Source organism: Amblyomma maculatum, chromosome 11 (genome assembly GCF_055883805.1).
Source record: "Amblyomma maculatum isolate TAMU_Amacu chromosome 11, ASM5588380v1, whole genome shotgun sequence".
NCBI classification, from domain to species: Eukaryota; Metazoa; Arthropoda; class Arachnida; order Ixodida; family Ixodidae; genus Amblyomma; species Amblyomma maculatum.
The window spans coordinates 44117277-44143172 of NC_139354.1; the positions used below are offsets into that span (position 1 = coordinate 44117277).

The 25896-nt window shown below is 45.5% G+C and overlaps 1 protein-coding gene across 2 annotated transcripts; it reads left to right on the forward strand.

Moving 5' to 3' along the window:
* The first annotated feature begins 148 nt into the window (after positions 1-148).
* Positions 149-24644, forward strand: LOC146173692 (uncharacterized). 2 transcript variants are annotated; one of them, XM_084584743.1, is made up of 8 exons: positions 149-407; positions 545-679; positions 841-911; positions 6089-6157; positions 9091-9175; positions 17186-17259; positions 18137-18247; positions 23487-24644. In XM_084584743.1, exons 2-8 carry the CDS (start codon positions 560-562, stop codon positions 24418-24420), a joined length of 1464 nt encoding a protein of 487 aa, XP_084440869.1. In that variant the 5' UTR covers positions 149-407; positions 545-559; the 3' UTR covers positions 24421-24644. The 2 variants fall into 2 exon arrangements, with proteins under 2 accessions (XP_084440869.1, XP_084440868.1); XM_084584742.1 differs by having other exon boundaries at positions 149-287.
* The last annotated feature ends 1252 nt before the right edge of the window (positions 24645-25896 follow it).

Below are 25896 nucleotides of genomic sequence, written 5' to 3' on the forward strand. Positions count from 1 at the left end.
TGGCTAGTGGGTGACATAACAATACATTTATTGGAAAATAATCAAAAACATACAAATAAAAACAATATTTTAAAATGCATTTTTTAAATATATTGGCGTAATATTACTTTATGTATAAATATAATAAACATTCGCACGTGCGCGTGGCTGCAGCCTTCAATATGGCGACAGGAACTAACTGGCATTAATTTTCCGTAAACGCCGTAAAGACTTAATTTGCCCAAACATTCGAAGTGGCCCAAACAGTTCCTGAGCCTCTACATTCTAATCACCTTAAGCTTCTCCTGGTAAATTAGTTTTTCTTTCTGCAACTCTGGCTGTTGCGTTTCCGAATCATACCCGCTGGAACGTTCTGTTCATCACGCCATTCTAGATTGTCGACGGCCCAAGGTCTTGTTAGAACGCTGGTGCGTGTTTGCGCAACTCGTGGTTGGAAACGATCTGGGAAGCTCTGGCGTGTATATAATTCGAGATTTTATTAATAATCTGTCGGGTTGCTCAAATTGGCGCCGCTATGTTTTATTTGTGTGTGTGTGTGACGCAGGATTTTTGAGCAGCTATGACGAGGGTTTACGTCGGTCATCTCAGCTATCGGGTCCGCGAGCGCGACTTGGAGAAGTTCTTCCGCGGCTTTGGCAAGATTCGTGAAGTTCTCCTGAAGAATGGATTCGGATTCGTGGTAAGCAGTTTAGAGCGCACCTCTCTGCGATGTGTGCACTGGATTTTTCTTTAAAGAGAAAGGAGGAAAGGGCGAGTGAAAGCACAGCTGCGCGCCAGTGCGGTGCCGTTTGATCTTGTTTAATTATATTTTCCTCTGCATTTTTATTTTTTGTTATTCAGGAGTTCGATGACTACCGGGACGCCGACGACGCCGTTTATGAACTGAACGGCCGGGAACTAGACGGCGAACGGTGCGTTTTGGAGGCGAAATGCCCTGGTGTCTGTTTTGTTCCAGACCTCGCGCATGGCTGCTATACCTTTAATGCGCTGAAACACGGTAACGCGATTCCCGTGGCCTTTGATAAGCATGGTGCGGTGTGCGACGATGGGATAGTGCGGGAAACTGCTACGTGCGCTGTTAGCATAGGGTGAGAGGGGGCGTGACGTCGCCGCTGCGATTAGAGCAGGGCCCGTATTCCAATTTTGCTTCGCTATCGAAGTGCCGCTATCTCATGTGAATTCGAGTCATCTGATTGGTCGAAATGCCGGAACCGGGTTTTGCCACTACGGAAGCGGATGAGGTGGTAACATGTTCCGACGTTTCCACCAATCAGATGACTCGAGGTCACGTGAGATTTCCTCCAATCAGATGACTCGAGGTCACGAGAGACAGCGACACACTCGATGACGCAAACTCTCAATACGGGCCCAGGCAAAGCACGGCTCGGGCTTTGTCTGTACAGGGTCGTTCGTTCTTAGGGTGAACGTTCGAAGCGTTGCTATGTTCGACATGACCACACATTGCAGCAAAGTGACGCAGGTGCAGACGGACGTGGAGGTGGGGCTTTGCATGGGCTTTCATTTACCTTCAAAACTTGGATCAGATCGGACGCTGTGATGTCCTGAAGGGAGCAGCCATGCGCCCGCCTGTTCAGCCTAAGAATGGACGACTCTGAACATAGCTTTACATAGAGGTCCAATGTCCGGCGTTTGAATTGCTATTGTAGAGTGAAGTGCAGTTGGGTTTTGCAGCAGCAACGCTGATAAAATAAAGGCATGTTGATGCTGAGAAAAAAATGGTGTATTTAACTTATTTATTTGCTTATTACCCCGCTTCATTGGCACAGAGTGTACTTGACCTTTTGTACTTAACTACTAATAGTACATGGCTTTGTTCCTGTCTGCGGTGAGGTGGAAGGCAGGGCATCTCTGTACTTTGCAGTGTAAGTGTATGTCAAAGAACCCCACTGAGTGGAAATGATCCGGAGCCTTCCAAATGGGGCATCCCTCGTATCCTTAGTCAACTTGGGACGTATGCAAGCCCATCTGCTTCTTGTCTCTATTGAAAGGCGGCCATTTGGGACATGAATTCAACCCTTGAAATCCTGTTCATTAGAAATGTCATTACACTCACTGCGAGGACTTTTTAATATACAGTCCGGGAGCTGTGTGATGTCAAAAGAACCCTAGGTGGCCGAAATTTCCGGAGCCCTCCACTACGGCGTCTCTCATAGCCTGAGTCGATTTGGGATGCCAAACCCCATAAAGCCTAAAACCTAAACCTTTTTAATTTACAGACATGGTGTGCCGTGAAATATTACTGATTAACAAGAAAATCCAAAGTAGTTTTGTTATGTTTGTATGCAAACCTTTACATTTGGCTCTTGGAACTTCCCAAGTTCCTCTATGTTGCCTTCCTGTATACAATACAATATTGTTCAAAAAGTCGAACGGGTGAACACATGTCATGACTACTTCCTTTCATAAAAAATCAGTTTCATCAAGTGTTACCTTGATTTGAGCTTCGTTTCACATAGAGCTTTGCATGCCAGGCCTGGCTTAGTAGGACAGTAATTTAGCAGGCCTGAGCTTGAATCCATGGGCCAGGGTTGGGCATGGACTTTGGGCCTTGGGCCTTACGTTGAGACCATTGTAGTGCTCTAGTTATAGCTCATGTCGCATTTCAAACGACGTGCTTGTTGCTCTGATTATTGGCCTTGCTTTCTTGCGTCTTTATTTGGATCTAACGTGGCTCAACACCTTGTTTAAAAAACCCAGCATGTTTTTTCACGCAAAAAGCATGGCTAGTTGGCACATAATTATACTTAACATGACATGTGAACAAGAGGACAAGGGTGGAGTAAACACACATTACTTGCAACAAAACATTTATTGATAAGATTGAACAGTCTAAAAGCATTTATTGATAAGGTTGAGCAGTCTATACAGGAAGGGATGAAGGAAAAAACCCTTAGCTCAGTAGTGCTTAAGGTCCGCCAATCATTTTGAATCTGAGAGGGAAAACAAAAAAACAAAAAACAAAACAAAAAGGCCGGCACATAAAATGAAGTTGTGAGGCAGTGAGCCAGGTAGCATCCTGTTATGCTCATTTGGGTGAAATTGCAGTTTTTTTTGCTGCTTTACCTGGTAATATTATTCTAGCCATTTTCTCCAGCTTTTTTTTTTTTTTTTTCTTTCTTTGTAAGTGAAATTTCCGAGACCCGTGTTGTCGGTAAAAAAGCAAGCAAGTGCCTCAGCCATAGCATTTCTTTACTTTCTGCGGGTAAGCAGATGCCATCATTTATGCGATTCTCTAAAAAAGCCCTTCAGCCATCAGGGATGCTGTAAGCACCATGGGGGGACAGTGTACTAAATGCAAAGCTGCAAGTTTTTGCAGAAAGCTATTGCAGACATAAGTTGTTTTCAAACAACTATGGCTATAAATTGCGATAAACAAACAGGAAAGCTCGTCAGATGTAATCGAGTACAAAATTTGCCCAGAATGAGAGACTAGTATTTGAGTTGAAAGAAGGCGGGCTATGTGGCGGCCTCTTGGATGTGCTTATGTCATTAGTTGATGTATGCAGGGAGAGCAAGGGGGGGGGGGGGGGGGGGGGGGTCAGCGTGAGCACTTAAAGGGGTGGATCATAGCAGGGCGGAAGCTATAAACTTTCCTCACAGGGCCACAGGCTGAGAGTTGCAGTCAATGAGGGGTTTGTTTTAAGTGGCTCCCCTGTGCCAGGGGTGGAAAAGAACGCATCCGCGTGTGCCTCCCTGGGCCATGGCTTCGTGCCGTCATTCCTCATGCCTTACTGGTTTCCCCAGGAGAGCCTCCTTAAAGGGAAGCTGCACCGGTTTTAGAATTTGATGCGCTTCAGAGGGTCGAATCTGCAGGGTTTGTATGTTAAGTACACGAAATATTTTGGCTTTAGCCTTTGAAATAGTGACGTAATCATCGATTAAAGTTGCTACCCCGTTCAGGCTTCTCCGCAGTGCACAGCGCTGGAGGGGGGGATGTCAGTAGCAGACGACAGGAGTACGACAGGCGGTAGTGACGTCAAGGACGGCGTCTACCTCTCTTCCGCTTCTATTGCCCGAGCAGGCCGTGCATCACCTGTCGCTTGCAGGTTACGCAGTGCAACCTTTTTCTTGTCTCGCGCTTGTTTTCTTCTTGCGAACGTTACCGCAAACTTTTTCAGTGCATCTTGCACCGTTCTTCACGAAAATAACGACCATGCCGTGGTTCTGCGCAGCCTATGGCTGCACGAACACTGGCGGCCGAGAGGATGTCGCGTTTCATATATTCGCAAAGGAGCGCAAGCTATCGGCGCAGTGGGTTGCCGCGGTCAAGAGGAAGGATTTCACGCCTACAAAATCGTCGGTGATCTGCTCAGATCATTTTCGCGACAGTGACTATCACCAAAGCTTGTCGTTGATGCGATGTTTTGGGATACCGATCAAATCTGCGCGATTAAAAACCGGTGCTGTGCCTTCTATCTTCGCACACAGGAGCACCTCTCCGCCGCCAAGAGCTGCTTTCGCAAAAAGAAGAAAACTCGAAGTAAAAGGCCCAATACATCATATTGCTCTTCTGTTTACGTTTTTGTTCTGTGGGGCAGATGGGTGGCCGGGCAGATGAAGGCACAGGTGAAAGTAAAACTATTCAGCATTGGCGCCCGCTGACGCGGCTGGAAAACTGTGAGAGAGTAGGACTTTTTTTTTTTTTTTTTTTTTTCATGATTAGGCTATCGGTGCGATGCGGAAAGAGTCATCACACTGCTGAATCGACGAATGGAAAGGCAGCCCTTATTTGCTCATGAAAAGTTTTGTTCAGGAAAACGAGCAGTTTTGGACCTCTATACGTTTTGCACTTGGCGATCCGATTCTGCTTGCACATGCCAAGTATGAACTTTTTAAAATGGAAGTCAGAAACCTATGTCATAAAGGAGAAGGCACATCCTAAACTCGCCTCTACTTTGTTAAATTAAGTTTCTTATGTCATGTTTATGTCTTATGGCCAATATCTTATTTTCAGGTTCTTGGAGAGCTCCTGGGAAATTCAACTATCCCAATTAAGAAAAGAAATCGGGGCAGCATGATGTCTGTGGTCGAAGTCGCGATATTAAGCGCAGCTAAATGAAGTGTGCTAAACTCGCGACATGGCAGTGCGTGACTGCCGATAGCTGTCCTAGCGTTTCGGTATTTTTACCGGTGTTCTAAATGGGATTACGCGCGCGCAGCAAGGTAGCGGCCTGGCTTCTCGTCGATACCGCGCTCCCGCGTTAATTTGCTAAATCCCGCCAGATTAAAATGTATACGTACTCGAGGTTGCGGGAGCTGAGAGCATGACTTTTGCTGCTCTTGCTGACATATAAACGACTAAATTCACGCAACAAAACTGGGGCGACGGCTCGTCTGGATGAGTTCATTTGTTTACAATCGTCACATCAAGCGCATTGACCTGACATTGCTTCGTTCGAGTCTGGCAGGAAATTTAGGGCACGAGTAACGCAGATATGTTCAATTGAGAGCGGATCACAGGCGCATACAGCATTGCAGCGCAGCGGTACGTACCAGTGTGAATTTCCCATGCGGGAAAAGGTTAGCGCTGTCTCCTCTCTCGTCATGTCGCCGCTGCCGCCAGTGTCACCTTGTTCCGAAGCCGCCGCTGGTTCGAACAAGTACGGCTCAATATCATATTCCCCTGAGCAGCGTGATCGTTGCATGTTCAGCAGCATACATCCACAGAAAAGCACGTTCGTGCATGTACAATCGCTTGGACCGCCGCTACCACTGAATGACACGCCGTCATTGACGTCACGGCGCGCTTGACCAATCACAGGCAAGAGCGCCACTTTCAAAACGCCCCACGGCGTTGGTGCACGTTTTTCTGATTAAAAAGTAGTTTGCGGTCACTTATGACTAAATTTAACGTCGTATTCGTGTTCAGGGGGTCGTAAACTGTATATCTGTATTCCGAACTCTTTCTTTTTAAAAAGTGATGCAGCTGCCCTTTAAATCTTCAAAGAGATGCAGCTCACACTGCAAAAAAAGAAGAAAGGCATGGTGCTTGCTGCACCCAGGAGTGTGCTGACAAGGCTTTTGGGGATCTTGGCCAACTTTCTCTCCTCGTGCCTTCTTTGCCCAGGGTTGTTGTCGAGCTGGCACACGGGACGGCGCGCCGAGCTCCCCCACCGCGAAGCGCGTGGCCCGATAGGTAAGCGTTCATATTTATGTTGCTGGCTACTGGTGGGGTTTGGAAGGTGCTTTTCTGTCTAGTTTTGCACCATTTGCGTGGCTGTGTGGTGCGATAGCTGGTTCTGGCATCTTGTCAGTGCTGCGATTGTTAGGTAGATGGCACCGCCGGCTCTACCAGCACAGTAAATACTCTCGTTAACTGAGGGATCTGAAAAAAGAAATTCTGAATTAACTGAAAGCTTGAATTATTGAATAGGCCTGATAAAACTGCCCAAAACTATTTGCATTGCGGTAATTTTATCGCATGAATACCTGTAAGATGGATGCCTGCATTTGAGGTGAAACTGAAGCGAAAGTGACATTTTTTTCCCCGGTGTCTTAAATGCTTCGCTTTGCGGGCACGGTCGGGGAGGTCCTGTTCACAAAACAGAAGGTTCCTCTTCACAATATACCCCTGTACCGTTTTGAAGTTGCTTCACTGCAGAGCCCACACGGTCCGGCATTGCAGTGAAGCACGCAGTGCGGGGAAAAACTGCTGTGTATTTGGCAATTTTCAAATGTTCGCAAATCTCGAATATCGGTTTTTCGAACACGAATCGAATAAGAAGCATATTTGAATTGCATTCGAAGTTTCAGATATTCGCATACTCCTAAACATGCACCATCTTAGTGTTACCGCGAATAGGAGAGGCCAGAAATCACAGCTTCCCTTGGTTGCAGTGCCGCGCTTCTGTGTCCGTAATGTGAAGCGTATGAAGCGACAAATGGGGCAAACACAGGAATAAACTGTAAGTCGATTTTTCCAGCTTCAGCTGTTCAGTCGTGCCTGCGGCATTTCGTAACCAGTAGCTGTAGAACGATTACTGCACGAGATAGAATAATGTAAAAGAAGCTCTTATTTCCCTTTATGTGACTTTAATATTTAATTTTCTAAAAAGAGCTGTGACATGAATATTTAAAGAAACAAGTAAGATTTTGTTGTATGTAATAGATACTTGGAAATTGCGTGTATCCAACATTTGCTGACTTCCTTCTTATTGCGTGCCAAGGATGACATTACAAGAATGCTGATTGTAGTAATTATTAAACAACAGTACCAGCTGGTTTATAATAAAATGCAGTTTTGAACTAATCACAAAAGAGTTGTGTAACTGGGCCAAATTTGACTACTTTTCATTCATAAATAAAAATGGTTTCATTAGCTGCATTCACCTTTAATATCGTTTTTGTATAAGTAAAAACTGTTAAGGCTGGTTCACATGCAAGCGATTGAGCGAACTGAGTGGCGAGCGGCAGCGACAAGGGCGAAAAATTTCCGAGTTGGAACTATGTCGCGCTCGCCGCTTGAGCCGCCGCGACAGCTCAGAACAGGTTTTTGCGTCGCCGCGGCAGAAATTGCTAGCGTTTTCGCTTGCATGTGAACCAGGCTTTAGTGGTATCTCAAGTGCCTTGCATGTTGTCACAGCTACACCCATTTTGTGGTTTCCATTCAGTGGTGTCGAGGGGTGTACTGCAGTGTTGAGAAAGTTCCCATGGAGCTTTTGCTCCCATGTTTTCTTTTATTGCCAGGCATTTTTGTGCATCGTGTAGACTTATGCTGTCCAACTGCCTGATTTTGCTGTTTATGACTTGCCTTTCAGGGCAAGACATGATTACGCGTAAGCATAATGTGGCATACCCATGTGCGGGATGCCCTGCATGCCTTTGTATCTAGTCATGATTGCGTTTCCCTGAGGTGCAGCTTTTGTATTCTTACCTGTGCATTATCTATGTTTTCTGTTTATTATCTGTCTTTGCAACTGGAACTGGTAAGGTTAACACCAAAGGCCAATGAGGTGGCATCGTCAGGTAGAGAGCAAATATGAGCTGTACCCCTTTTGCACATGTAAATTTATTTATAGGCTACTTTGAATGAGAGATCATTGTGCACTGTCGCTCAAACTTCTGTGGATCGTGCCTTGAGGTGAGTTTGATGAACTCAATCATGGGCTTCCCTTAGGGAGCCCATGAAAAGCAACTTTACGACAACTAGAAAACACGCACGAGTAATAAGCATCTCATCAATTGTCACTGCAGTGCAAAAACTTTTTAATTATTTTTGTTAGCGCTGAAGATATGGGTGATCGAAAATGACGCTCCTCCTCTCCCCTCTCAACTTGTCCCACACCAGTACTCAAGAAAAAAAGTAAACAATCACGACGGCACTCCATCATGTCCTGTCCCACCTGCATAACTTAGGAGCGTCCAATGAGTGGTTGCGCCCATCAAACCCATGCGACGTCACTAGGGTGGTCTGCACGCGGTTCGCGAAGAAATGTGTCACCCCAGTCAGTTGCGCGCAGTAGCCAGGAGCACTTTTTAACAATTATTTGTAAATTATACGCCCGACTCAAAGGTTTCAAATTTGACTCGAATACTCATAAGGAGCGCCTCTGTGGGTTTCTTGTGTTAAAAATATTACTGCAAGTAGCATTTAAAGGGCCCTTTAAGCACCGAGCCTAGTTAGATAGGCTTCCCCTGTGGGGAAAAAATTCCTGCGAACAATAGCAGTGCTGCATTATTTTGAGGGGTGTAGTCTGGAGCATGCTGGTGTTGTTTAGCCTGAGTAGGGGCTCACTTGCAGGTTCACTCGTGTGAGGAAAGCGTATATGGGGTTGATGCACGCTTCTTCAAGGGCCTAGAAAAGATGGCAGTGCTGAGCTTGTGCATTGTGCGTCTAGTTGGAGGTCAGTATGACTGGGCTTTTTTCTGCCCTGAACCTAACTGGATGATAATGGCAAATGACGATGACAATGACAAAAGTCACGCAGTTTGGTGTGATGTGAATAACATATTTGTGGAGCACAGGGATGTTGTCTTGACCTGGTATTAAAAAGGGATTAAAGTGGCAAATGCCTAGTGCAACTGCGGTGCCCACACTGCCTCTAAACATCTCTTTCTCTCCCAATATAGCAGTGGCACCAACAGGTATGGTCCACCTACACGGACGGACTACCGGGTCATCATCGAGAATTTGAGCAGCCGCATCAGCTGGCAGGTACAGGGGGCAAGAACTCTTACCCGATTTTTTTTTCTTCCATGCCTCTGTATTCGATCTTTGCACAACTCTTGAGGTCTGTTCTCAGTTGAAGCTGTGTGTAATTTTTAAACTTACTTTTCCTTTCCCTCCACGAGGAGTGCATGTTATGCCATGTGTTCTAGATAATTTTAGCCAAAGTATAAAAAAATATATCGAGGCACAATAGATGGAAGCACAATAGATGGAGGTAGTTTGAATTTCCATGTACTGGAAAAAGTAAGCGTGAATTATCACGTGACCCTGAAAAATCTCTCGGAAGCTGCTTGGGTTGTGGTAAATTTATTTGCTGCAAAATTGAGCTTCTTCTAATGTTTCAAATTGGCTGAGTTTGAATTTTCGTGGGTTTTATTGTGTACTGAAACATCTTAATATTAGTTCGGTCTTGTCTTACATTGTCATTTGTTTATCTCCAGTCACGGGTTCAGAGCATCCTTCCTACTTTGTTTTCTCTTCACATACTCATGATATGAGGCCTATATTGATTGTGCCAAAAGCGACCTAATAGAATGTACGTATACATGAGTATGTTTTTGCTGTGTTTAGGCAGGGAGCGAGAGGGAACAGTGGAATATAACATGCAAGGTATTCAAGGTGACATTGTAGCCTTGTTTCATCTCGGACGCTTATTTTTTTTTTGTGTGTGTTTTTGAATATGAGAGAGAGAAGGTGTAACACAAGACCGGCCAGCCTCGTGTAGTGTGGCAAAATGTCTGCCAAAGTCCTGATAGGAATTAGAGTAGCCCACGTAGTGACACAAGTCTTTGAAGGTAGTATAACATGCAACAGAGGCAGCTTGATGTTGTGCTGGCTTGTATTTTATGTATCCGTTCTGCTGTTCTGCGTCCCCCTGCAGTGTGTGTTGTGGTCATGTTGTTCTGGAGTAAATCTGATGTAGAACAGTTTGGCCCTTTTTTGAAGAAGTTGGTATAGGACTGGTAATGTTTGAGGCAGATTCCTTTGGTGGTGGAGTAGTGGTAGTGTCCGTAAAGTTTGGTCTTGAGGAGGTAAAAAAGATATCAGATAGGGTTTCTGATCACTGTTGTTTGTTGATGGCTTGCGATCAACTACATCTCGTCATTTTTTGCTACGGTTTACGTGTGAATTCTTCTAGGAATACAGTAAAAGCTCGTTAATTCGTACTTCACGGGACCGGGAAAGAAGTTCGGATTATCCAATGTTTGAATTATTGAATGGTCTCTAAAAAAAACTGACAAGAACTAGTTGCATTATGGTAAATGTACCATATTTACTCTCATAACAAACCCACTCGCATAACAAAGCCACCCACCCCCGATTTTTGCCTAAGAATTTGAAAAAGAAACAAAGAAGGCACCCTGTTACTGTCTACAACGCATTTCTCTGCAGTGTGCCAAGATGCTACGCAGCGATAACGTCATGATGTGTTTACCCTTTGACATTAGCTCTAACAGGGGGTGGGGGAGGAAGCGACCTTGGTAAAGTGCCCGCAAGCCTCGCTTTAGGTATGTTCGCCTTATCATGCCATGGGTATTGGGGCTGACGCCGTCTACTGCCACTTAATTATTGGAACATGCGATAGCAGCAAATGCCTTTTGAAGCGGATGACGCTAAAAGCCAGCGTCATGATCGCATGCTTCCGTTGACAACTGATGAGTGGAAAGATTGGACGATTCTCTAAAAAAAAAAAAAAAAAAGTTTTTCCCGCATTATTCGTAGCACCCATCCGAAATTATAGCCTTTCATGGGCGTTGGCTGAGACCGTGACGACAATACTTATCCGTATTTCTGAATTAACGAGTATTTATAGTTGCAAGCTTCAGAAGTTGCGCGGAGGAGGGAGTTAGCAGCCACCAAGCCTGTCATGCCGCCATTTAGGCTTTACCCACTCTTCCATGGTTTTACTTGATTCCATCTTTTGTCCCTTTTTCGGACGTGTGCAGTCTCTTAAGGGGGGACACTGGTCTTAAAGCTATTTTCCTTAAATCTGAGCCAATTAAAATGAAATTGCACCATCTTGCTCAGTTTCTTGTGCAGATTTCAAATATGCCTTTATTTTTTTTCCACATTAATTAGCACCGATGTTAGGCAATATTAATTAGTCATTAATTAATACCTCACTAGAGAGAGAATGGCAAGGTAAAAATTAAATTTTTATGCGTGGCTACATAGTCTAATCAGTAGAGAATGCAATGTTCAAGGCAGTTTTTCCATTTTATCTATCTGTGTAATTTAATGGAACACTGAACATCTACATTCAAGATGTGCTTGTGAAGCATTCAAAAGTTTGCATAATCATTAATTTTTGAAGCCCGATAGAGTAATTCTGCCTTGAACATTGCTACACCTGCACCTTCAGCTTCCTTTAGCAAAAAAAATTACACCTCTATCCGCTCTAGATGCAGAGATATCAATGTCCCAAACCTGATGGGCATCCAAAATTAGCAATGTGAGAAAAATGAGAAAAACCCAAATGGGCCACAATTTAGGGGGGACACATGGGTCTTGAGCAAAATTTTCTTAATATTTGTCCTGTCAGTATGAAATTTGCAGGGTTTATGTAAATTCTTGTGCTGGTTTCAAATATGTTGTTAGTTTTCTTCTACATAAATTTGCTGAGTAGTTACAGCAACTTTGCTGTTCCAGACTTGCGGGAAGCTTGTAAAAATATCTACTGAAGGGAAATTGCTAAAATGCACATGGATCTGTTCCTGAATGTCTAAGGAACACAATAAAACAAGTTTTGTGCTCCTGCCTTACTACAAGCCAAAGTTATGGAAGTTTTAAGTTTCAGCTTCACAAGTGTAACCACCTCCTTTCTACATCTTCTTATGTTTAAAAATTTTTCATGCAGTTGAGACCTTGTATAATAGCTTTATTGTGTTCCTTTAACACTCACGAGCCAGTAAAAAAAAAAAATCATTGCAATCTAACGAGTAGGAGAGCCACAATAATGCCACCCGCAAATAGAAGGGTAGGCAAAATTTTCATTTTGAGAAAAATGGAAAAAAACGAATTGCAATGTCAAACACTAATTTAATCAAATAAAAACTGTAGAAATGCAGGCCACTGTGGCCTAGAAGGCGCTCCTGGACAGTAATCTGCATTGGGTTTGCCCTTCTGCTTTCGTTTTGCTGCAGTCTGAAAAGCTGCAGAGGAAGCACGCTTCCTCTCTGCTCTCAGACATTCACTGGTGCAATGCACACGTTTACAACTTAAAATGGCTATAAACCTCCAGGAATGTAGTCTCTTTGCTTTCCAACGTCCAAGTGTCGCCTCTTTCATTTTGATTTGCAGTTGCAGCACATTCTGTTGTCTTTTTTTTTTTTTTTTTTTTTTTACGTACGTCGTTTTGTTACGTCCTCGCATCAAGACCGCGGTGAGGAACGTTTATTGCGGAAAAGAAATGTAATTTGGAGCTGTTTGCTGCTTCCCAGTGCTCTGCATTGCACTGGAAGCAAGTGAATTCCCTAAGGACTATGAACGAGGTCCGATCGGCGCAAACGCGCGGCGAGCTCTACGAAGACGACGTGTCCCGCAGTTTACGCATTGGAGAATAAGTTTGACGGCGATTCCTTATCCCCGTTCACTTTTCTAAATGCCAATATCGCCGCCGTATGTTTTACGCTTCGCCAATCTCGGCAAACTGTTTAGATCTGACGATCGTGAACTCCGCATCGCCAAGCGGACTGTCCGCTGCGCTGCCGTCATCGTTACGAACACGATCCGTCTACCGCTTCGTTGCTGGAGTTGGCGCGAGTTCAAGCTTTTCCTGTTTTGAGCTTATCTTTCTGCTCATCTGCGGCCTGCGTTATCACTGTCGCGGCGGGTGCGACCGCTGGCAGTAGCAGTCCCCCGTGCTGGGGAACACGCTAGGCCTACTTCAGGCTCATACACACGATCGTTCGGCGCACGATTTTCGTCGGCCTGAGCGCGCACAGCCGGGGCAGGGCATCACTTGAGATGATTATTCAACTATTTTTTTCACTTTTTTCACAAATTCTTGCCATGAACGCACCTCGCGGTTCGGAACCAAGCGCGGCCGGCGTCACGTCTCCGCCATCTCCCCGCGGCTCGGGCGCGCCGAGCAGACGCCGTCAGCCAGCTCCACCAATGCGGGGACGCCTTATCGTCACGTGCACCCCGAAAGCCAATGGGATTGCAAATGCCACGTTTTCTTTTTTGCTATTTTTTATGCGACCAATGGGCGAATGTAAACAGCAGAGGCGGCAATTTGAAGACGAAAGGCGGCTCTTTCGAATGAGACCAAGATGGCTACGGTGCCGCGCACAAAATGGGAGCTACGCCTCGCGGAAAATGGTTGTTTCGGGGGTCGTTTTCGGCCCAAATTTGGGCGACATCGATTATATAAATTGGCATTGTGACTAAAATACCGACCCTAGAGATGAAAAACTTAGCAGATAGGTAGATAAAGAGCTACTGATTTCGCAAATCACATTTTCTAAAAAGTGATTTTTTCGCGATTTTTTCGTCCGAAAGACCCGTGTCCCCCCTTAACTATGCCACTCTTTCGCGGGGGTTTTTTTTGGCCATGTGTTGTGCCAAACTGCCCAGGCACGGTGGCGCATAATTCGAATTATCCGTGGTGGAACCAACTTGCGTTCGAATTAATGGGCTTTTTTTATACACTGAACTCTATGAACCTTGGCTGGACCAAGTTGTGTAGTTCGAATTATCCGAAAATTCGAATTATTGAGGTTCGAATTAACGAGCTTTCAGTGTAGTTACGTGCTAGTACTTATGAGGACAGGAACTCTAACATATCTAGGTTGTGCAAACCTGTTGTTTTTAATGTTAAAAAATTCGGATAACACTGAATTGAGGCTCTTTATTCAGGCCAGCATGATGTAATTTTAGATATAATAAATCCAGAAAAATGTTAAGAAGTTTCGGTTCACCGGTCGAGTGATCGAACACATAGGCAGCTTTGCCTTTCTTGGTGTTATTGCAACTCATGAAATACTGCACTGCTAAATGCAGACGCAGTTGGCCATGAGCTTTATTGCTATTGTCGGTGGTAGGGAACATAGTGTTTCGAAGTCATTATCAACAAGTGTTTTTTCTAACTTGTTCTGGGCTACATTGAAAGTGACTGCGGAAAGGTTAATTTTTTTCAGCTAGCATAACCACTAACTACTTGCAGCATTATTTGCAGTGTTTACCTTGCTAAGTAACTCGCAAAATTGATGGCAGCTCGATGTCTCTTAGTGAAAAAACATTCTGCTGTTTGAGAACGTCATTGCTCCGAAATTGCTACCTGTGCTTTGCTTTCTCTACGTGCTACTCAGTTAAGCTTAATCTATGGCTGGGTTGAAACCATCTGGCGGATTAATTGTGTCAAAACGGGTTTAAATGATTTCGACTTAAGCGTTAACTGACTGTAACTCTGAATTGAGTCAGCTTTCTCTTGTCACTAATACACCAGAGGTATTTAGTGTAGTGTGTACTGCATACTGCTTATTGTGGATGGCCACGGCAGGCGGTATGTGCTCTGCTAAATCTAACTATTAGCCTGTAAGAAAAAAAAAAAATGTTCAATTGAGTGATCTGGTGGTCACCGTTCGCTTAGTGCCAGGTTATTGTGAGCTGCCCGGCAGCCATCTGTCTGAAAGCCATCGATTGGCAATACCTTGGCACAATGTGAGTGGGGGAAAATCACTTGAGCCTTCGTCTTTTTGACCCACGGGTCTGGGGGCCACATCCCGGGCTGTTTGCTTGTAGAGAAGAGAGCGTGGCCGTCGGTGGTCGATGGTCGATGGTCTCGGGAGGGTGGTGGTAAGAGCGGCCCGATGATGTTCTCGGTCTCTCGGGGGCCCCCCACACGGTTCACGGAGCGTGGCGCTCTCTCCTCCTCCCCCCCTCGGTGGTGTGGGTGGTGTTCGAGCAGCACTGCACCCCTCCTCCCCATCCATCGTCTGTTGTTCTCGGACTGTGCGTTCGGGGTTGCCGGCACACTGGTCAAGGTAAATACCCGCCACCACCCGTGTCTCCACACCGCCGTCGGATGGGGGGTGTTTGTGCGGCGGGGGATTTTGCTGCCCCACCAAGAAATGTCAGTGATGACCACGTGTACACTTGGACTGACCTGTTGACGATCTCCTTCTATTGCGATGATGATTGAGCTGGGAAACAAAAAGACTCTCTCTCTCGTCCTCATCACCTTCCTTATCCTTGAACTCTGCTTCTTCCTCCTCCCTTGTGTGCTGTTCGTTGCCCTGTGTTGCTCTCATCCCTTTTGTTTGGCACGGCTTCTTTCCTTCGTCGGCTTCTGGATGGCTATGCCTTTCTTACGGCACCTGATCTGATTCTATCGGCAATCAACCTGAGCCTCTTGTGGGGTGACCTGCCTTCTCGTGAGCGCACTGCCTGTTGCATGGCATCTTTTGTAAGAATTTTTTTCCTTCTCTCCTCTTGTGACTGCAGTCTCAGGAATCAGCATTTCATAGGATGGAATGTTTATTGCCACTGCTTAACTATTCATGTTTTTTTATTGTGCACACTTTTACATTTTAGAGTGAGGTTGCGAATCTTTATCGAGTAATGTAACGATTGCCATAAACTCCTTTGTAAACTCTGTCCTGAGGAGCAGCTATATGATGGTAGCTACATGCCTTTCTAGGTAGCTACGGGCTAACCTGCACTTCTGCATCGTGAACAAACTTTTTTTTATTCCATCAGGTGCTGGAACAGTTTTCTGCATCTGCATGACATTTCCTATTCTCTTTGCTGCTGGTGCTTATGTAAAAAAGAAAAAATGAGGATGTTAAATTTTGATGGCTTGCATTGGCTTTTGCAGTGCTGGTCCCTTCAGCAAACCACCCTATACTTGCTTTGTTAAGCTTGGCTACAATTGCATTGAGTTCTGCAGTTTTACTTGGTTTCAACAGCTGTGGCGAAGTTTGCTTCTCCTTAATTCATCTTTAAAAGAAAAAAAAAAGCCTTCTCTTTCCCCATCTTTGCTTGTATTGTGCCATTGCATTCACCCCCGCTTTGCTGTATGAACAACACCGTTCGGTTTTTCTTTACTTTACTTTCATTCGTGCTGCTTGCTGGGAGCCCTTGCTAGCCAGGATTTTTTCTTTTCTAGTATTATCTTTATGAAACACACGGCTTTTTGTATTGCTTTTTCAGTGGACGTTTAGTCCTTCTATGGACAAGTGCTGTACCCTATGAGGTACAGATCAGGAGTACTTGTGGAGGCATCAAGCAGTCCATAGTCTTCAAGGGGCATTTTTTAGCAATACGACAGAGAAGTTGGCGAGTGGAAGGGATTTGTTAGCAAAAGAGCACCTTTTCAGTGAAAGCACCCTAAAGGGTGTTTTCTGTGAGTAGTAGAACTTTTTCTCTAGACATCGTTTTAATGGCGTTTTTATTGTCACCTTTTCTGCAATGAACCGTTTGAAGGGTGTGAAGTATCACTGTGAACTCTCTGAAACCTTTGCATTAGAAAGGCGTAATTGAGCACCGGTGTCGATATGGAAGCCCGGGGAGTCGACAATAGATGTCTAAAGGGATGCAGCTTTTAGAATAGCAACTGCGAGAGCTCTAGTAGGCACTACCGAGCAGTGCAAGACTTGACGCTTTTTATTTTCTTTCGGTAGTGCAACACTGCGGACATCCAATCCTTGCTCCTACTAATGGCAGTGTGATTTTGTGACATTTTTCATCCATTTTCAAGCCTTTGATTTTACTGGGTGGTTAAGTAAGCTTGCAAAAACTGTGCAGGGTTTGTGCACGTTACTGCTCTGAGAACAGAGAGACCTGGCTGGCAAGGAGTTTTAGCACATCTGTGTGTGTATTCTGTTGTATGTTAGGTGGCGTGTGCTTTTTGCATTCTGTGCGTCTCTTCCTATTGTTTATACATTGCGGCAATGTCACTTTTGTCTGTTTGCTTCTGGAGAGCTCGATCTGATTGAGAGCGTGTGCATCCTCTTTGGGGGGCGCCATGCTTGTGGGTTTCTCTTTGTTTAGGACCTGAAGGATCGTATGCGGCAAGTTGGCGATGTGACCTATGCTGACGCTCACCGACATAGGCGCAACGAAGGGTTAGTAAGAGCTGATCATGCTACCAGAGACTTTCATGTGGATCGCTTGTGTAGCACTTGCAGTGGTAATGGCGGTGGTTAACATGCAGCACTTTTTTTTGCTTTGTATTTACTGTTTAAATTTAAAGATTCATTATCTGTACTTCTGATTTATTTATATTTAATTTGCAGGCATTAAGGACAGCTTCATCCTGCTTTAGTGTTCTGTAAAATTAAGTTAGGTTCAGTTTGGCTATGTTTATGCTCATTTGTTCGCAGCAAAAGGCGCATTTATATTGCTGAGAAAAATAGATTAAAAAATGTCTTTTTTTGCTTGATTCAAACTCGTGATTCCAGCAAGAAAAGGGCTTTGTGATCATTGTTGGGCATTAGGTAGTGTACTGCAGTGTAGTCTAACCTAGCAGGTTGGTGCACGGAGTTGCGATCTTGGCATCATTGTAGAAATGGCTGCTGTTGGGGACATCTTTTTTGGTTTCTGGCTCTCTTTCAGCTTATTTCAGACCTTTATTGTAGTAAAGTTAGCCTCAGTAGAATAAGATCAGCTGTTGATATGAGCAAACTTCAGTTTGTCCTCGGTGTTCCCTGTAAGTGCGGGAGGAACCATTAAAGATTCGTTTGGCCTTTGAATTTAATTTCCAGGTGTTGAGGTGGTACATTTTTCTGCCTCGTTCTGAGTGGTCACAAAAAGGCTGTTGTCTTGTGAAGTAAATTGACAAACTGGCAGGTTGTGAGTAAGAACTGGTGCTCTCCTCTTTTGACTCGTAGAAACGCGTTCCAAGTCATTGCCTTACAGTATTCAGATGCCGGCGGTTTGTACAAGCGTTGAGAAAATTGAGTAGCATTGTGGCCTTGTGGTTCATGAATGTGTGTCTTTCAGAGTGGTGGAGTTTGCATCCTATAGTGACATGAAGCGGGCAATCGAGAAGCTGGATAACACTGAACTCAACGGTCGTCGCATCCGAGTCATTGAAGAAAAGCCCATTAGAAGGTAGGAGGTTGTATATTTGATTTTTACCTTGTTGGCTGCTGAGTTGAGCATTTGCTTTGAACTGTGAAGTCTTGCAGGCTTCACCTAGCATATGCAGTCGAACCGGGTTATATTGAGCTCAAAGGGGATTCTAAAAATGGTAAGGGGGGACACGGCTCGTTGTGGCCGAAAATTGGTCAAAAAGAAATTGATTTTTATTTCTTCATTTTCGCGGTCCTGAGACGTTTTCGCAACTGTCCGCAAATTTTGGTTGAAAAATACCACCTATTTAGCACATTAGGTGTTCCAAAGATTCGAATCTGAACGTTTGGCCTTTTATATTGAGGTTAAATTGCGCTGAGTTTTGATCGGCCGCAGATAGAGAAATACGCGCTCCATTGATATCATTTTGGTCTTGTTCAAAAGATTGTGATTCAGGCTATTCAGGCTATTCCCATGTCACGATTGGCGTCCATGAGTGAAGACCCGAAGCGGAAAACAAAGGGACAATATTGCGCAAAACACGCCCTGCTATTGGGCTCCGAAAGCATGCGACTCAAATGACCACTTTTGGTTGGCTGCTGACGTCGACTGCTTGCGGACTGGTGCCATATTGAAAAGGTTGCATAGTTAGGCCTAGCTGGTTTATTGACATTCTGTCGTCACGACTACGGCGTAAAACATGGAAAATTTAGGTTTGAGCATCATACTGGCCTAAAAAACGAAGAGATAAGAGGTGCACCAGTGACGCGGCAACACAGCATCCTGTTATGCACAGTCAGAGGCGAAGTGCCGATGCTACGCGATGGGATGATAAGGACATAGCACAACACGACATGGCACAACAGATAGGAGAGCGAGCGATTTCCTTAAGGCGATTCCTGTCGCATACGAACATTGTAATCATGATGATACAGATGAAAAGGGGTACCTAAGCAGTTCATGGATGCGACATATCGAGCACTCGAAAAGTTAGTGAGGCGGCGGCAGCAGTGATTGCGAAACGGCGTGACGCGCGGCAAGCGTAATCGCAAACTTTGTCGAATAAATTTTCTTCTGAGTTGCGGGTGCAATTATCTCAATGGGAAACTGTGCATTCACACCAAAAACCAGTCATAATTCATTTTATCGAGTTGCTGTTAGCCTTGGTAATTAAAAAATACGGCAAAACATTTTTCGCCAATTTCTGAAAATTGAATTTTGGACAGTCACCATTTTGGAGGAGCAATATCCTGGCTTCTGTAGGAGTTATCGCTAGTTTTGTTTTTGCTAGAAAGATGAAACCATAAGTTCTGCGATAACAGTGCTTTTTAACCACACTTTGCTGAAATTATCAAAAGAAATCATTTCTCCCAGTCACCAAAATGACCTTTTCATTTGGCAAGTTTGACAAGTCACAGCTTCCAAATAATCCTATAATGCTCATTTGGCGTTATTGCAGTCCTTTGTGAGTCTAGATTTGTTAAGGATCAAAATCTTCTCAAGATCTGATGTTTACTAACTGTGCTTTCTCCAAACAAAAGATTAGTTTTCCTTAATATGTACAAAACTACCTGAATTAGGTAAAAACAGTTTCTGCACTTTTGGAATGAGCACAAAAAAATGTACACGTGCAAATCTGGCGAAAATCCACCCATAAATAAAAATGGTTCTAAGAGGGGTGTTCCCCCTTAAGGGGTGATGCTACTCAAAAACATTTTTTTCTTAATATTGATGCTAGGTGAATGAAAATTGCACCACTTATAGAGATTGATCTCCTCTTTCTAAATATGCTTTTAGTTTTAAAATAGCTTAATGTTTTCATATTCTAAATGCCATGCATAAGTGAAAAACAATGCATGTTTGTGCAGCTGCTGTACACAGCAGCAAGCATGGTAGGGCAGAGCCAACTAGTTCTTCTTGTCCCCAACACTCCACTGAGTGCAAATAAGCAACATAGCAACATTCCCTTGGCATGCAATGTTTTAAGACAATTTTATATCTGGTGCCTTGTTTTTAGTGGCTAGCACCAGGTAATTTTTTTAATTTGCATGCCCAAAAATACTGCTGATTGCATTTAAACCTAGATACTTGCATTCTACACATCCTAAAGATTATGCATGCCAAATTTGGTGTTGATTGAACTAAAATAACGACATAAAATATTGTGCACAAAACTCATATTCGGCCCAAAATACGAATTCGAGAAAAATGCGATTTAAAAATACAAAAGCTGTTTATTGCTGTTGTAGCAGCACTATCTGCATGAAAATTGCACACAATGCAGGCCAGGGTATTATGATACAGTGCACAGTTTTAGAATTCACCAGCATCATATGTTGCTCCCACAGTGACATTGTGAGCAGCATTCTCAAGGCGTGCTTTCTTGGCTATTTAGTGATGCTGAGACCTTGCTTCTGTCAGCCACTGCTTTGTAACCACAAGGTGCACATTTTTTGTTATGGCATTAAACTCCTTATGGTACACTCGTTTCGGCAAACCAAGAACCACACAAAATCGGGAAAGTTGATTGTATCCAGCACCAATAACGAGCGCCGCAACCGCTGCATTGACGTTCACGGCAAAAATCTCCCTCGGGCTGGCTGAAGGGCGTCGTCCACCGGAGCTGCACACCGCGCACGACTACGACACAACGGACGTGGCACACGCTACACTGCTGCAACGCAGCTCTAGAAACGACGAGAGTCCTTTTCACTTCTTGGCCAACTCGCAAACGGAAAGTTAGCACCGTCCGCGCTCCCGACATGCTGCTCGCTCGCCAGTGCGTTCGCGGCACCGATCTCGCCGATAAAGGCACTCGCCGTACTAGGTCTCCTCAACGCTCGAAGATCCTTATCTTCTTATCCAATGCACTGACGAAATCGTCTAAGCTGTCACTGAAACTTCAGTGCCCAGCCGGCTTCGAGCTGTCAAAAGTGTCGCCTCCGCCGAGGTTAGGCCTAGCTTCCGCGGACGTCTCCACTGCACGCCGTTTCACTTTGCCGGTGACTTCCCTTGAACGCGTGGTTTGATCGGTACTTTCGACACCGAAAGTCACGTTTCTTCTCGGATTCTATCGCAGTGACGAGCACGAAGATGCGTGAAATTTTGAAAACACGCCGAGAGAAAACTAGCGGGCAAGCGTGACAGCGAGCTACGCGTCGCATGAAGAGCAGACGAGCTATGGCCGCTTCCCACACTGACAGCCAATGGCGTGGTCGAAATCGCACCACGTGATTTAAATGGCCAGTGAAAATGCTAGGTTTGGGCGGCGAAACTTTTTTTTTTTTATTACTTGCTGGGGGTTTGTGAAGCGGCAAAGCCAGCTTTAGGGAGAAAAAGCGTAGGCCTGCCGCCTTGCAAAATTTCAGTGGCGTGCGACGCCGCGATTTGACGCGTCACGCGCTTGAACATGGGTCGTATCTGCCCCTTCTTTAGCCACCTTGCGTGCTTTAACAGACTTTTTAAATGATTTCGCGACTGTTTTCGGCTCTGATTTTTTTATATATTAAAGAGGAAGGATCAGTGTTGCTGAAACAGTCAAAATCACAAAAGTGACTTTTTTACTGAAAATCGCCGTTTTTCGACCCGCGTCTCCCCTTAAAGGGCAGCTGCATCACTTTTCGAGAATTCTGCAATATTCAAGGATTCAAATCTCCATAAGCTGTTGGTAATACTTCCAAAATGTTTTTGCGCTATCATTAAAATTAATAACGTAATCGACGATTAAAATTCGAGCTTCTCCTCACAGCACTGAAGGACTGTGTAGAAGCTCGGTGATGACGTCACTGACAGTAATATTTCTCCTTTTCGTTACCTTCGCCCACATCCTGTGGTGCCTTTTCTGATGCCACCAAACAATGTTTCTAGGCCTTTACTTTTGGTAGGCTTGATTTTACTTACCGGTACCGTCAGTGATGTCATCATGTGCCTCCCCCCCGCGTCCCTGTGCGGTGCAGTGAGGCCTGATAGCCGAAGCGGTTTTAATCGCTATTTGCGCCATGGTTTGAAATGCTAGCGCAAAGATATTTCGCATGCCTAACCTAGAAGCTGAGCTCATTCGATTCCTCGAAACTCATCAAAATCTACAACTGGTGAAGTTTCCTTTTAAGTAAGGAGTGGAGCTCATATTACAGGTACTGTTTGGTGTGTTGGACAACAGTTTACCGCTAGCAGTTTGCCAACCCTCTGGATTTGCCGAGCAGCCTTCTAATTCTTTACTGACTTTTTCGATTGTATGACCAGTGCCCTGTCTCTGTAAGAATGGTTTTTGTGAAACCAGCACCATGAATTCTGCAGCTGCATCGTAAACAGCTGTGTCTCATGTTAAGCAGGTAACAAGAGCGAAATCGTTACAAAGCCAATTAGCTGTGGCTTTTTGCATTTCACGTTTGCTGTTGCAGCGGTTTGTGTATACGTCTAGAGTTAGCTAGGCCACCTGCATGCAGTAAACAGTGTAAAGTTGGAATTCTCATGCACTTGAAATCATGGCGCGATCAAACGCCCAAGACAAGCTATCTGCACAAATTTTTATGGTCTTCAATATTTAAATTTTCGTGTTTGGTGACACCGAGAAAAAGCGAACATTTTGCACAGTGTGTGGATTTGACGTCAGCATGTTTTGCAGTGGTACATTGAACTGGGATAGACGGTGTATCAAGGGAAGGTATCCAAATTTCCCCAAAAGTGCCAGCTGTCTTAGTCAGATTTCAACAGAGTGCAAGCATTGCTGTCAGCAACCTATGGAATACAATGGCATTTGAGTAGTTCCCCTCGTTGCTTGAATAAGAAATCATGCCAGGCGGGCAGTGATGCCACTATCTATCAAAAGGGATGTAAGCAGCTGTACCTTTCCGGTACCTGCAGGGGAGAAATATGGATGCCAACGAAAAGGGCTATGGCTGAACTGAAACTGGAGACTCGGTAAGCTGTGGAAAGCAATGTTAGGAAGTGAGAAAAGAGCATTCTTACTGGAAAGAAGCGTGAGTTAGAGATATTTGAGATGAGTATGGGCAGGGCATGTAATCCAAAGGTGAGGGGATCGTCAGTCCTGAAAGATAATGTAGATTCCAAGCGAAGGAAGCCAGTGGCAAAGAATGAGGCGAGGAGATGAAATCAGAAAATTCGCAGGGGTGCGGTGACCATAGCTGCCACATGACACTGATAAATTGGGGATATGGGAATGGTTCTTGTTCTGCACGGATGTTGTTGGGCTGATGGTGATCAGAGAGCTTTGCCAAGGAGCAGCGGTTTGAAAGCCACCTTTGTTTTCTCTTTCCAGCTTCTCAAGGAGCCGTAGTCTCAGTCGAAAACGCTCCAGGTCGCGTTCGCCACGGCGTAACCGACGTTCACGCTCCGCCTCCAGGCGCCGGCGGAGCCGTAGCCGCAGTCCGCAGAAGCGTCGCCGTTCCCGCTCGCGCAGCGCTTCGCGCTCCCGTAGCCGCTCACGCTCGGTGAAGCGCCGCTCCCGCAGTGCTTCGCGGCGCCGTCGTTCGAGCGAGTCCCACTCCAAGTCGCCTGCTCCGAGGCGGAAGTCTCGCAGCCGCAGCCGGTCACCAAAACGGCGCAAGGCAGAGAGCCGCAGTCGAAGCCGATCCGCGAGCAAGGGCCGCAAGCCAGCGAGCCGCAGCCGGTCCCGCTCTGCCAGCAAGGATGGCAAAGAGAGCCGCAGCCGTTCCCGTTCGGCTAGCAAGAAGCGAGTGCCGGCCAGCCGGAGCCGATCGCGGTCTGCTGGCAATGACCGGAAGACTCGCAGCCGGAGCCGGTCCGCGGGCAAAGCGAAGAAGTCTTCTAGCCGAAGCCGATCAAAGTCACCAAGCAAGGGCAGAAATTCACGCAGCGGATCACGTTCTTCCAAGTCACCCGTCAAGAAGGCAGAGTCTCGCAGTCGCTCGAGTACGCCGTCTAAGGATCGCCAGAGCCGGAAGAAGTCAAAGGACGAATCCAAGTCGCCAGACAAGTCAAGCCGCAGTCGCAGTGGTAGCCGTGGGAAGTCACGCTCGGCTTCGCCCAGGCGGGGAGAGGAGAACGGAAAAGCCACCAAGAAGGACGAGAAAAAGAGCTCGTCCCGTAGCCGCTCTCGAAGCCGGTCACGGTCGAACTCTGCTGGTCCTGCCAGTGGCGGAAGTCGGTCGCAGTCCCCTCCGAGGCGAGAGTCGCGGTCGCGAAGTCGCAGTGGTTCCCCAGCCAGCCACCGCGAAAACGGCGACGAGTAGCGCAGCAACACATCATCAAGTACCGTGCAGTCTTGCTCTCAGTTTTTTTTGTCACACCACCGCAAAGCGAACGCTGGTGTCTAACGCCAACCTCGTTTATGCAAGCCGTGCTTCGCACATTTGCAGTTTGAGTCTTGTACCTACTGTGTTAACGGTGAAGAAAGAAAAGGTTTCTGTGGCTTTGCTCATCAATAAAAAAAAAGTTTTTTTTTTCACCCTTCAAATTTACCATTTTCGTCTCTTATGCTTCATTACAACTGCAGCATTGGCAGTAAAGGCCCATTCACTTGAACGAAGCGCCTAGTGGCCAAATGTAACCGGCTTCGTTTCTCACAGTTGCTGCAGTAGATCACATGCCGGACGGCAAGCGCACACGACTCAGCTGACGAAAAGTCAGTGCGGCATCTTTGCTTTAGCAGTGAATGTTTCATTATAGGGGGTGAAGCCCACTGCGATATTTTATTCTTCCAAAAAAAAGCCGCTAAGCATTGTTACTACTTCAGAAACAATTTTCTACAGACCGACATCGAAAGGAAGAGAGTTGGAATCGCTAAACAAAGGCTTTTATTGCAGCATGGGGTGCATCTCAAGGTTTAAGGAGCTCCCCTGGGAAATCAGTGATGCCTACATGACATTTACCAAAGCACAATCTTTTGCTCTTCTCATGCACCATGGTACATCTTGGTATGAAGCCCCGAGATATTGAAGCCACTCTGCCTTTGAGAGGGACGTCACTTACCATGTTGTGGCCCCTCCGTAGTGGCGCCTTGGTTAGGGCACTAGACTGCTGTACCCAAAGATGCAGGATCGAATTTTGGCCCAGCAGCCACTTTTCGATGGAAGTGAAAAGCTAGGCGCTCGTGTGCTGTGCGACATGAGTGTATGTTAATCCCTTAAGGGCTTATGACGAGCTCGAGCTCAGCTCGTCACAAGCGATCGGCACTGTTTTGCTTGTGACGAGCTAAGGTGGTCATAGCTTTCCTGCAATGTTTCAAGGGGCTTTTGGCAGCTCTTGAAACGGTACTTTACCACATAAAACATAGATGGCAGCACGGGTCCCATCGTTGTCGTTTTTCTTGAATGCGATTTTGAACACTAGATGGCGGAATTGCTGCATCCCGTTTCCTGTATTTTCTAAAACATGGCATCATTAGTGCGTGGATCTGGTGCAGGAGATTATTCTGCGTCTGATGATAGCGCAAGTGATGACGATGCCGTTTTTTGTTCTTGAAGTGAAGAGGAGAGTGATGACATTTTTACCGGCAGCGAGTCAGAAGCAGAAGACAGCAGTGATGACTGCAATGGGAAAAACATCCGCAAGGAAACAAGTGTCTGGTGCAGGTGGTGCGAGAAGGCCCTCTGCACAGTGCCATGCTTCTAACGCTACCACACAGATAGTGGTCTCATCTAGTTTGAATGCATCTGGAAGCAATGGTGTATCTTTTGCACGGCAATTCTAAGTACTTTCAAGAATTT

What these genes read in the sequence shown, in the direction of transcription:
- LOC146173692 (XM_084584743.1), top strand. Translation starts at nt 560, where the DNA reads ATGACGAGGGTTTACGTCGGTCATCTCAGCTATCGGGTCCGCGAGCGC. An exon ending in AGAATGGATTCGGATTCGTG is followed by an intron (nt 680 to 840) that starts GTAAGCAGTTTA and finishes TTTGTTATTCAG; the next exon opens with GAGTTCGATGACTACCGGGA. An exon ending in CGAAGCGCGTGGCCCGATAG is followed by an intron (nt 6,158 to 9,090) that starts GTAAGCGTTCAT and finishes CTCCCAATATAG; the next exon opens with CAGTGGCACCAACAGGTATG.